The sequence below is a fragment of the Marmota flaviventris genome, chromosome 9, assembly GCF_047511675.1.
Source record: "Marmota flaviventris isolate mMarFla1 chromosome 9, mMarFla1.hap1, whole genome shotgun sequence".
NCBI lineage: Eukaryota > Metazoa > Chordata > Mammalia > Rodentia > Sciuridae > Marmota > Marmota flaviventris.
The window spans coordinates 5,602,783-5,615,239 of NC_092506.1; the positions used below are offsets into that span (position 1 = coordinate 5,602,783).

Genomic DNA, 12,457 nt, shown 5'->3' on the forward strand with positions numbered 1-12,457 from the left:
TGTGCCGTCACACCTGGCTTCCACTTTTTTTTCTGTCTGCAGGGCTTAGGATGGAACCTAGGGCTACCTGCACACAAGGTAAGTGCTCCACCACTGAGCTGCGTCCCCAGCCCAGCTCCATGTTCCCAAACATACTGAAGCTTTGACTCAGAGCCCCAGGAGTTGATCCAAAATGTCACTGCATTTCACAGCCCCAGCCAGTCAAGAAGCAGCCACTCTTCTTCCCAATTGCCCTTCTGTCCCACAACTCCGCTGGCTTCACCTTGTCCCTCCCCTCTTATCTATCGATAGCCAGTGTAGATTCAATATGAACAATTTAGGCTTTCTTTTCCCCAAAATGTTAATTATAATAACTCCAGATTTTTAGATGTGGTGGGCATTTTCCCAGCTGCTTTTCAGCCGTGCAGCTGGTGGTTGTAGGAACCTGTCCCTCACCATCTGGCTCACATCCATAATGGTTCAATAAACCCTTTTATTTCAGAGATCTCTGTATCAAGAGTTTTGGAGGACAGAGCATAGTGACACACGTCTGTCATCTCAGCAGCTTGGGAGGCTGAGGCAGGAGGATCACAAGTTCGAGGCCAGCCTGGGCAAATTAGTGAGACCCTGCTTCAGGCTAAAAAATAAAAAGGGCTGGAGAGGGCTGGGGTTGTGGCTCAGTGGCAGAGCACCTACCTGGCCACTGTGAGGCACTGGGTTCGATCCCCAGCACTGCATAAAAATCAATCAATAAATGAAATAAAGGTGTTGTGTCCATCTACAACTAAAAGGAGGGGGTAGGAATGGAGCTCAGTGATAGAGCACCCTAGGTTCAATCCTATTTTGAGGAGAAAACTGGGGTCCAGAGAGGGTGAGAGAGGATTTCCTGTGCAGGAACTTAGTAGGGAGTTCAAGGTTGGCCTCTGAGAAACTGGGAAGAGGGGAACCTCCGTAGCAGCTGGCAGGGCACTGTGGGCCCTTCCTCTGATCCAAGGTGGGGATCCATTTGCCTTTCCACTGCTTTGTGTACCCCCATGTCCTCTGGGCTGATGCAGGCCCACAGACCGCCCTAGGTGCCATCCCCCCTTGTCCCCACACAGATGTGCACCACTGCACTGCACCTGGCTTCTACTTCTTAAAATTTTTCTCTTTTTGCAGTGCTGAGGATGGAACCCAGGGCCACCTGCACACAGGTGCTCCTGGATGTGCTGCTTCCCTGTTCTGAGCCACTTTCCAGAAGAGCACGTAGGGAGATGATGGTCTCACCGAGTATGATTGTGCAGGTTGCTCACTGCACAAAGGTACCTGGCTGAGTAGTTGCTCCCCACTCTGGCACATCATGTACCTTGGCAGGGCCCATGAGAATGTGTGCATACAGTAGGTGTTCATGTGAGGAGGGAGCCTGTTCTTTTGTGGCCTGACTTTTCTGTTGGGGCTCCTGTAGAGTGGATGATAATGGAAACTGCAGAAGGGGCACCGAAAAAATGCTTCCCTGAGTAGGAAAGACTGACAGCACCCAGCCAGAGGGGCCCCGTGGAGACCACCCACTCCTGAGGCCTGTTTCAAGGGGGCCACTGCCACTGTGCTCCCCCCAGTGCCAACCAAGTCCAGCCCCGGTGCGGGGAGTGAGGGTCCAGGGTGGTCCTGAAGGAGGAGTGGTGTCGGCGAAAGAAGAAGAGTCGGAAGGCAGGTTGCAAGTGACGAGCAGCCTCCAAAGACACCTCATGCTGCCTCGGGAGCGATCTTTATTTTTATACTTTAAAAAAAAGATTGATTTTCTTTTTAGTTATAGGTGCGCACAATATCTTTATTTTATTTTTATGTGGTGCTGAGGATCGAACCCAGTGCCCCGCGCATGCCAGGCAGACGCTCTACCTCGGAGCCACATCCCCAGCCCTAGTTTTATACTTTTTTTAACAGGTGTTTTTTCAGGTATGAAAGGAAAGTGACCACGACACTCGGAGCAACCAAAAGATCTTTATTGCAGCAGTGCAACAAAGAGGAAGGAAAGAGAGAGAGAGAAAAGAGAAGAGATGAACAGGGAGAGAGCAAGAGCAAGAGAGAGACAGAGAGCGCGCGTAAGAAAGATAAAGAGCAAGAGAGAGAGAGCGAGAGAGAGAGAGGGAGGGAGAGAGAGGGAGGGAGAGAGAGGGGGGCCTGGCAGGAGGGAGTTTTTATAGCCCAAATCTAATGGGGCCTCTGGGTCTGCAAGCTGCCTTGTTGGCCCAAGGGGGGGTTAAGTGTTCAGCCTTGAGCAGGGTTGAATGTTCAGACTTGAGGCAAACAGGTGATAAAGGACCAGATAGAGGGGGGTTTGAGTGCGTGGGCTATCTTGCAGCCAACATCTGTTCAGCCTGCCCAGCAGACAACACAGTTCAGCCTGCTCTGCACCCCACAAGGTAGTTAATGGATAGCTTCAAAGCCTGAAACTTTTTTTTTTAAAAGAGAGAGAGAGAAGAGAGAGAATTTTTAAATATTTATTTTTTTAATATTTATTTTTCAGTTTTTGGTGGACACTACATCTTTATTTTATGTGGTGCTGAGGATCGAACCCAGTGCCCTGCGCATGCCAGGCGAGCATGTTACCGCTTGAGCCACATGCCCAGCCCCCAAAACTTTTTTGATTTACATAATTTTCAAGAAGTACAATCTTTTCTGACATACATTGATTACCTAGGATATTGAGTACATTGTTCAAAATATCTTTCTGTAATCGTAGACAGTCAAAATTAAGCTTTTACGTTTTCACCTCAATCTCTAGGTGCTAGGCGACACAACCAGACTACATGACTGCTGACCTATTATTCACTTTTAAATTTAAAGCATACCTATAATTATTTCATTAACCTTTAACTTTAAAGCATACTTATGATTATTGGTAAGCTTTCTTACTTCTAAACTAAAATCCCAGTAAAACACACTTAAAGTATGCCGCAGTCTGGCTGGGCACAAAATAACCGAGCCACCACAAAAGCCTTGTAGATTCAAACAGCAACTCTTTATTCCCGAACTCTCACTGACACTCTACCCACACTTCCCGTGAACACCCTGCCTCCACTCGGCTCCGCGCACCAATTCTCTCAGAACCCCGCGAGAACTCAACGGGAACTCCAAAGGAGCAGGCGCCTGAGGCAGCAGGATACGCCCTAATCCCAGCAGGATCCGCCCTAATCCTGGAGCCACCCTAATCCCTGAGCAGGGCCACCTTTCAACCCAAAATGCCATGCGTCATTCCTACTTGGCTATGGCTCTCAGCAAAAGTAGTGAAAGTCTATTATTTAAAAGCCTACTACTCTGAAGTGCCTCTAAAATATATCTATGTTAATTTTATATTATTCTATTTTTAATTTTCAAGGTAATTTTCTTTTTTTCATATGACCTATTCAACTGCTTTCTTAAAGAACTCCCTTGATCCTTGGTCAAAGCACACCAATTCTTTTGTCTTTGTAATCTTTAACTAAAGGGCAGGCTTTACACCTCAACCCATTTGTCATTTATATTAACTTTGTGTTTTCCATTTTCGTAAGTTTCTGTGTAAGGCAAAGGAGGGTGTATTGGTTGGGGAATGTGTTTTTATTAGCCTCTTGTCCCCGAGGGGATACCATAAGCTACATACGGTGGTCCTTGTACTGTTGGCACAGCTATCGGTGGTCCTTGTACTGTTGGCACAGCTATCGGTGGTCCTTGTACTGTTGGCACAGCGATCGTTTTTCCTGTAGCTAGGCTATTATACAGGTTGTGGCTTTAGGATGGGGTTGAGGGGGTTATGTAAATTGTTAACTATGGGATAAATATTTCTCTTTGCTTAGGCTTGAGGAATAACACCATTGTTTGTATCCTGAAAGACACTGAAACGCACCTCATGGCCTGTCTCCATTGTATCCTTGGTCTCATTCTGGGAATTTTCCTGCGATCTCAGGCAATACGTACTTTTATTATTGAGTGGCGTATGCCCTGTTATCCATATCATGAGGATCATAAACAAAACACTTAACATTCTTAATGGTTCTGGTTTCCAGATGGTGCGGCCCTGCCACAGCGTCCCCCACACTGTGACCCTGTCAGACAGCGGGTGCAGGAACGCCTTCACCACCCCAGCTCATGGCCTTCTGCCTCCCCTGGTCTCCCAGCAGAACTGCTGGACAGTGGCTCATGGGTGGACTCCCCCCTCTCTGTACAGAGCCGGAGGGGCCACCTACAGACCCCTCTAGGGTCTCAGGCTCTGTACTCAGCTCCTCTGCCTCTTGCTGAGGCCTTGGGATGAGCTCTCAGTATTTCAGAGCCTCCCTCTCTCTAGTAAGGCCGTCTGTGCTGGGGCCACCTGTAGAAAAATGCAGGGTGGGTGCAGATCTGAGAAAGGGCTTTAAGAACTTTAGGCTGGGTGAGGTGGCACACACCTGCAATCCCAGTGGCTTGGGAGGCTGAGGCAGGAGGATCTCAAGTTCAAAGCCAGCCTTAGCCAATTAGGCCCTAAGCAACTCAGTGAGACCCTGTCTCTTAACAGAATTCAAAAAAGGGCTGCGGATGTGGCTCGGTGGTTAAGTGCTCCTGGGTTCAATCATCGTTGCCAAAAGAAAAAAACAGAACAGAACAGAACTTCAGGTAAGACTGTTATTAAGGTCCAGGTATCCAGTGAGCGGGGAAGAGGAAAGTGGGAGGACCCTGGAGGTCCCCACTGCCGCCCCACAGGCAGGAGAGCTGGAGCCTGGGCTGGCTCAGGAAGGGAGTGAAGCAGCGCAGAGGACGTCCAGGAGGGCAGGCCAAGGTGGGGATCCAGGGGGGCTGGTTCATGGGCTGCCAAGGGCAGGGCCTGGAGTAAATCTTGGGTCATCGTAGGCCTTAGGTCAAGTTCCTCCACTCCTGAGCCTCAGTTTCCCCAGAGAAACTACAGATGTGGGTCTGGCCCTCCAGGAGTCCCTCCTCCAGGCAGCAGGCTCTGTGGGAGTGGGACAGGTCTGCTGCACCCAGGCCTGGCCAGGCCCCTAGCAGGTGCCACAGAACATACAGATTGAGTGCATTTCTGCAGCCTGTGGACAGACAGAACGCTCCACTTTCAGACTCTGACAGGGGCCATGCCAGTGCTCCAGCACAGTCATGGTGACAGGCTGTCCCCATGGAAGCCTGGGCCTCCAGACACTTCCCCCTGTGCCCCTGCTCTGTTCTTTACCCATGGCCTGTTGAGGAACTGCTGGGGCAGGCAACAGGGAGATAGGGATGGGCACTGTGGGGACACAAGCCTACACGGGCACCAGTCCTGTTGTCTTGACAATGGCTCATGTCCCAAGCACCCCACGCACCCACGGGGGCAATTAGTGAGTGTGGGAGGGGGTTTCCATGGTGGCGGTCTCGAGGGGGAGCACTGGGGCTTAGGGAGAGACAAGAGCTGGCGGGACCTTTCTCCTTTGTCCTGGGCACACTAGGCCTTTGTTCTTTCTGGCTCCCTTTGACTGACAGGACCAGGAGCATGGGTGAGGGGGCACGGAAGTGGGTGAGAGTCCCTCCACCCCAGGGAGTCCTGAACCAGCCTAGGGGGAGGGGAATGAGGGGTGGAATAGAGACTAGCCCCCCACTCCTGGGCCCAAGTGCCACTGGGGAGTCCTCCTCCCAAGGTGCATGAGCCTTACCTGCCCCCAAGAGGCCGGAGCAAGGTGGTTTACCAGCTCTCTTGCTGGTAAACAGCTTCCCCAGAAGCCAATGGGCAGCCTCAGGGAGTCCCCAGTCAGAAAGGAGAGGGCAGGTCTGGAGGGTGGGTGAGGGCAGGAGGGGAAGGGATGGCAGGTCCAGGGACAGGGCACAGGGCTTCTGCCAATCCATCCAGGCATCTGCTCAGTCAGACTTTATTCCAGGTCCTCCAGGAGCCCTCAAGGGTCCCTTAGTCCAGCCAGCAGCCTCACCCCACAATCTTCCAGCTCTTTGATACAGGCACCAAGACAGGTTCACGGGTGGTTGGCCAGCCTGCCCTACACGCCCCCTTCTGTGACCTTTGATCTCATGCCTGACATAGTCCATAAAGTGGAGGGGACTCTCCCCTCCCGCTCTGCATGGTCCTTGCTGGGAACAAAGATGAGTCACCAAATCCCAGCAGTAAAGTACAGTGCCCACATTCAGGGCTGGCATCAGCCACTCAGGTGATTGGGACTGGGGGACTGAGTCCATGGCACCTTCAGAAGCGGGTGTCCAGGAAGGAGGCAGAGCCTCGATGGGGCCTGGGGGCACCCTCCATGGGGGGTCCCCTGGACCGAGTCAGGAGCCCATGGAAAGTCTTGCCACGAGTCTGGGGTTTGCGCCGTGGTGGCGTGGTCTCCTCTGGGGGCTGTACCACGATTCGAGGTACCTCCGGCCTGGCACTCCCTCGTGCCCCTGCCAACTGCTGGGCCTCGAAGATGGCCTGGGCCCCAGGAAGGCGGGCCTGTGGCCGAGGTAGTGGCTCAGGTGCTGACTTGGACAGCTGGGCCAGCTGGACCCTGGTCTCCCGCTGCAGGTCCCGCTCTGACAGGGCCACGCTGTGTACCTGTGGGGAGCAGTTGGTGCAGAATTTACTGGGACCAGAGCACAGGCAGGAAACCCTGAGGTCTCCACAGGCAGGCAGTACACAGCCCCAGGAAGTGGCTAAGGGCTGAGGGACTCACAGGCAGCCTAGCGGGGGGAGCCACAGAAAGTCACTTGAGCCTGGGGTTCTCACGTTCTCTGCAGCTCAGGGGACAGGAGCCGACTGTGTTCTCACTAGGGCTTCCAGCTTGGTGACTCGGTTTACCCAGCTGTGCATCAGGGGCTGGGTCATCGAGGAGGGTGGGCAGGGGGCACCCACCTGGGACATGAAGACCTCTTCCTGCAGCTGAGCGGGAGGGATAGCTCGAAGGGCACCAAGCGTCTCCAGGAGTCCTGGGCAGGCCATGCGCTGTTCTGCAGTGCCCAGTGCCAGGCGCACCAGTGTCAGCCCCACTCGGAACAGCACCTTGGCACCTGCAGCCAGGGACTCACTCACAGGAAGCCAGCCTTTCCCTCGGCCATTCACCTGAACCTGCCCCCAGTCATGCTCTCTCCACCAGCCTGCAGCTCTGCCCCCACCCAACTTAGGCCAGGAGCAATGACAGAGGGAAGACCATGATTTGGGGACTGCAGGCCCCTGCACTGGCCAACTCAGCCTCAGGAGCCTCAGACACCTCCAGGCGGAGCAGCCTGCCAGGAGCCAGGGGATTCCGAGAGCACACACCAAGCCTTCTCTGGGCCTCGACTTCCTTCCTTTATTTATTTGTTTGTGGTGCTGGGGATCAAACCCAGGGCCTTCTGCATCCAAGGCAAGCACTCTACCACCTGAGCTCTATCCTCTATATGGGAAGGTCCAATGGGTACCTCGGGACTTTCCAGCTTGGATCTGTGACCCTCTGGTTCTAGAAAGATTCTAGGCAGAGCTTCTCTCATGCCTGAACCAAGAGCACAGGATTCATGTGCCTGTGCACACATATGCACACTCACACACACACCACACACATGACCTTGAGCCACTCCTGGAGCCTCACAGTTCCTTCCTGGCAGCCTCTGATCTGCTGAGAAGAGCAGCCAGGGGGCCAGAAAGGCCTAGTGACAACTGTGACTTGTAAAGGAACAATTGACACCGCTAACGTCATCATCGCTATTAAAGGGTGTCCGTGCAATGCCTGTCCTCAGGTGGAGGGGGCAGGGATCACCTCAGTCACCATAAATGACCCTGCCCTTGGGGTCTGCGGCTGGAGGGGAGGTGACACATGGATGGTGACTTGGACAGACACCAGTGGTCCTCCCTGTGTGGAAGATCTGAAGCAGTAGAGAGGTACTACTCAATCACCACTGCTTTTTGAGGAACAAGCTCTGGACATCACAGGTGGGGTGCTTATGGGGCTATTGAGGCACGTCAAGAAGACCCCAAGACTGCCTGGCTCTCCCCTCGTGATCCTCCCGTTCTTTGCTCCCAAATTCCACCCACGACCCTTCTGTTTACCTCCAGCCAGAGCACCTTTAAAGATAGCAAGAACTTCCTGCCACTTTCCTGACACTCTGTCACATCCTTTGTTTTATTTTCTTCATGGCACTATGACATTCTATAAATATCTCCTTAATTTGGCTACAGTCACTTCCCACCCCACCCCACCCCCACCAGAATGAGGTCTGGAACACTTGGTATTTCTTGTTGCCAGAGCCACCCTCGCCTGGTGCCCGGCTGTGCTCGGCAGTCGGCTGTGGGCTCCAGGAGGAGCCTCCTCCCTCAGCCAAGTCCCAGTCCTGCCCGCCTCTGAGCTGCTCAGATGCCAGGCGCTGGGACCAGTCCAGCTCCCTCCACCTTCAGCAGAAACCTCCTGGCCCAGCCCTGGCCCAGGCAGTGCTGGCCTCCCTGTGGTACTCCCCATCACAGGAGGGGGCTCCGATGCACTACACGGGTGACGCACCACCTGGGACAAGGCTGTCTTCTCCAGAGCCACATCCAACCCCCCCTGGTTCAAGGCCCCAAAAGACTGGGAGTGGCAGTTACCAAGCAGAATAAACTGAGAGCTAGTGAGCGGGCTCCCCAGTGCACCCCAAATCTCTGGACCCCAGCCACTGGGGCTGCCCCACTCACCCTCGCTGAGGAAAGCATCCCAGATGCGCAGCACCGTGGGGAATGGCAGGGAGCGGGCGAAGAGGCACAGGAACCACTCAGGCAGGTAGAGCAGGGGCCCGACGCCCACCTGCTGCAGGTGCTTGTGCACACGTGGGAGCAGTCGCCGTAGCAAGGCCATGAAGACCTCCGCGTCCAGACGCACAGCCTCCTGTGACCACGTCCATCAACTCAGCTGGCCAGAGCCGCCCAACACCTCTACTCCCTGAACCCAGGTTTCTGCAGCCCCCACCCTTCGCCTCCTGCCCCATCCCAGCCTCTCACCATGTGGGGCCCATAGTAGCCAGGAAGGTAGACCTCGCAGATCTGCACCAAGCACCAGAAGGCCTCCTAGGGTAGGGCACAGGCCTGTGAGTGCCCATTGAGCAAGGGCCATACTGGGAGGCAGGATGGGGAAGCGGGTGCAGGAGCACTGTCAGGAGCCTGGACTCAGGGCATCTCCTGCTCTGCTCAGGGTCTGGTGGTTCTTACCAGAAGCCCCCCTCTTCCCAAGACAAGGCCAACAGATGGGTTTAGGGGTTGGATGTTTCAGGACTCAGGGTGCTGGACTTGAGAGTCACAGAGCCAGGGCAAGGGTTGAGAGGGTCATAAAGTTCAAGTCCTGGATTCCCAGGATCATTGGCGACAGAGTCCATGATCACAGGATCCAGAATCAAGAGGCAAAAAAATTAAGGTGAAAATGTCCAGACTCCTAGATCACTTGGATAAGGGACAGGGTCAAGGGGTCTGTGTTCCTGGAGTCAAGGTCATTAGGCTTCAAGATCACTGAGTGAGGTTGGAGGCCATGAGGCCCTGAGTCTCCAGACAAGGTCTGAGAGTAGAGGATCCGGAGGCTAGAGTTACCGGGGTTGGAGGTCATAGGTCCAGAGCTGAGGATCAATTGTGGGGGCCCAGGTCACTAGGGATCGAGGGTGGGGGTCTCCAGGCAGGGTTGAGCTCACTTACCTCCGGAGGCAGGTACATGAGCAGCACAGCCGCCACAGGGCCCTGGGCCTGGCAATAGCCCTGCTCTGGTCTATACAGGGTGTAGGCCTTGAGAACCTGCAGGAGCCCCTGCTGCCTGTGCCAGAAGACCCCATCAGGGGCTAGGTCCCCAGACACCCCCTCCCACCCTCTGTGGCCTCTACCCAGGCTACAACCTCCCTGGGCCTTGTTGGGTCCCCTGAGATGAAAGGATGTAAAGCTACAGTGGGGAAGCTGGGGTCCCTGGGTATTGCTGGCCTCGTACCCATGACCCTGGGGTGACACAAACATCTCATGTAGAGGGAACTGACGGTGTAGGTCTCTGCCAATGGTCTCCATCCACTGTGGGTCTCCAGGGGCTTCTGCCAGCTCCTGCAGGTGGACAGGAAGGTGGGTACAAGGATCCAGGGTAATACGGAGCTCTGGGAAGGGGAGGTAATTCCCTTACCTGATAGGTGCCAGGGCTGTTCTTCTGACACACCTGAGCCCCACACAGCAGAGGCCAGCACCGGGCCCGCAGAGCTGAAGGGATGCCCTTCCGGCACTGCATCTTTACCTGTGGGCCAGGCAGAGGGGCTTCATTAGGTTGACCTTACTTGCTGCTGTTGACAGGCCCCTGGTACACTCCCATAGGCCAAGGGGTCACCTGAGGGGGAGGGGGCAAAGGTAGGAAGTGCTGGGTCACAGCATGGGCAAATTTTATTAAGGCAATGGGTGAGGCAGAGAGGAAGGAGGCAAGGGGGCCTGATGGGTCACTCTTCTCTCACCTTCTTGTACCGTCGGGACATGGTCTTCTCCCAGTGTGAGGTCATCTCTACCCATTTCATCTCTCTTTGGCGGATAAGGTCTGCAGGGGGGTGACCTGGCCTGGGAACCCACAGCACATGTATCCAGGTGCTGGTAGCTGTTCCTCAGAGCCCACACCTTCCCCCTCCAGATAACTCAGGTAAACCTAGTTCCTGGCACTGGGGCTCTCTAGGGAGTCCTAGAGGGTGACCTGTGACCCAGAAGCTGTCAATGATAGTCATGGGGATAGGAAAGGATAGAGCTCTGATGTGGGCAGAAACAGGAAAAAAATTAAAGGGTGTAACTATGGGCTGGGGAGGAGCTGGGTGACTGTCACCCAGATCAGGAACACAGACAATTCGCATGGAAAGCTAGCTGGATAGAGCCCTGGACTAGAAGCCAGGGTCCAAGTTTGAGTCTACTTCTGTCTTGGGCCCGTTATGTGACCTAAGACAAATTTCTGTCTTTCTCTGGACTCGTTTTCCTGTCTGCACATTGGGCAGGGGAGAAGAGCTGTGGGTTCTGTGACTTGGATCTGAGATTCCTGAGCCAGAGATTAAAAAGGGAAAGATGTTCACCCCCAGGGATGGGTATAAATCCTTAGAAGCTGAGGTAAAAGAGACATACAGGAACCTACCCTTCCCACTTTAGGATTACTCCTAGAGCTGAGGAGGGATGATACTGGCTGAGTCTCTGTCCAGTCCAGCTACCAGACCCTCCCCAGATCCTTGAAGTTGAGTCTCACTCCAGAATTCAGCCCTCACCCCCCATCCTCGGTCCCTGCACCCTGCCATCTCCCATCCCTGCCCGACTTACCCTGGCTCTGCTGAGCTTCCCCCAATGAAGCCATAGCGGTCAGCCTGACGATAGGGGCCAGGCCCACTCAGTTCTGAGTCAGACCCCAAAGAGCTGGAATCATCCTGCAGCTCAGAAGACTGCACTAGGTCCTCCCCCAGGGCCTGGGCCATGGCGCCTTAGACCCCAAAATGCCACTGGCTGAAAGACCTGGGGAGAATCAGTGTGAGGGGCTGCTCCTGGCCAACCTGGGGCCTGGGTTCCCAGTCAACCACTGCCCGGCCTCAGAGTGAGATTTCACGATATTTGAACAAGCCCCCTATGTGCCCTCTTTTAATGGGGAGTGGGCTAGTCCCCGAGGTGACATAAAGGCCAGGCCTCCATAGAGACCAGGCCCCAGGCCCAGCCTGTCCCCACCAGTTCAGCTCACCTCCCTGCTCTACCTCACCTCCTCCTCTCACTTCCTCCTCAGACTCAGCTTCAGTGAGCGGTTGAGGGCCCCTCCCAAGTGTGTATGGGGGGGGTCACCCCTTCCTCTCTGAGGCTCTTCCTGCCTGCCCCTGTGCCCCTGAACCTCGGCTCCTCCCACCTCCCCCTATGCCTGTGCGTTGGGGCCTGGAGCCTGCCAGAGGTGAAAAGCCAGGTCATTTCCAGTTTTGAGGTTACTGGTATGTAAAACACCCAACTCAGGGTTCCAATAAGATTTATAGTTTACTTTATGTTTGCTCTTTATAAAGTAACCCTTTTAATATGCACACAATGCAATATTACTATGCTACTCAAAAAGTAACTATGAGACTCATAAAAAAATATTAATTTAGCAAGCACCCAGGCAATGTGCATGATAATACGCTTGGAGTTCAGTGGCAGGTGTCCTTGGATCTGCTCAGCTGCCTGGGGGTCACAGAGACCCAGGAGAATATGACGAGGCCTAGTTCTTGGAATAGCCCCCTGCTATCTCCAAGCCATAGTTTCTTTTTCTGCACTTGGAGGTTTTATTCTGTAGTGTTTGGGGAGGTGATTATTAACGTGCTCACACTCAGGGCAGGGATAGGAAGGGGTGTTAAGACTTCAAGAGAAAAACAACTTCCCGGTACTTCCGGTCCCAAATTATCTGAACACAGCTGGGCAACTCCTTAAGGGCGGGACCAGACCAAACTCCACCCACCAATCCCCGCCCACCAAATATCAGCTGGGCCCACCCCGTCGCCTGAGACTCCGCCCCCGGGCCGTCGCGGCCGTGGCGCTTCACGTCCAGCGGAGGCGCTAGAGCGCGGGGGACGGCGGGGCGCGGCGGGGTGC

The 12,457-nt window shown here is 54.4% G+C and overlaps 1 protein-coding gene across 5 annotated transcripts; it reads right to left on the reverse strand.

Moving 5' to 3' along the window:
• Nucleotides 1-1,939: 1,939 nt before the first annotated feature.
• Nucleotides 1,940-11,669, reverse strand: Tbc1d10c (TBC1 domain family member 10C). 5 transcript variants are annotated; one of them, XR_003583964.2, is made up of 10 exons: nt 11,177-11,597; nt 10,342-10,441; nt 10,023-10,130; nt 9,840-9,946; nt 9,557-9,671; nt 8,876-8,941; nt 8,573-8,762; nt 6,788-6,942; nt 5,604-6,490; nt 1,940-4,915 (listed from the first exon to the last, which is right to left on the reverse strand). XR_003583964.2 is itself a non-coding variant. In XM_027944453.3 (10 exons), exons 2-10 carry the CDS (start codon nt 11,326-11,328, stop codon nt 6,143-6,145), a joined length of 1,341 nt encoding a protein of 446 aa, XP_027800254.1. In that variant the 5' UTR covers nt 11,329-11,365; nt 11,604-11,669; the 3' UTR covers nt 1,940-6,142. The 5 variants fall into 5 exon arrangements, 2 of the variants coding, with proteins under 2 accessions (XP_027800254.1, XP_027800253.1); XR_003583963.2 differs by having other exon boundaries at nt 1,940-5,006; XM_027944453.3 differs by adding an exon at nt 11,604-11,669 and having other exon boundaries at nt 1,940-6,490; nt 11,177-11,365.
• Between the last annotated feature and the right edge of the window lie 788 nt (nt 11,670-12,457).

Excerpts from the sequence above, each read along its gene's own strand:
- Tbc1d10c (XM_027944453.3), bottom strand. The coding sequence starts at position 11,328 with ATGGCCCAGGCCCTGGGGGAGGACCTAGTGCAGTCTTCTGAGCTGCAG. Across the intron at positions 8,942-9,556 it reads TCATGTACCTGCCTCCGGAG|GAGGCCTTCTGGTGCTTGGT; the intron begins GTAAGTGAGCTC and ends GCCCTACCCTAG. Across the intron at positions 8,763-8,875 it reads GCTACTATGGGCCCCACATG|GAGGCTGTGCGTCTGGACGC; the intron begins GTGAGAGGCTGG and ends ACGTGGTCACAG.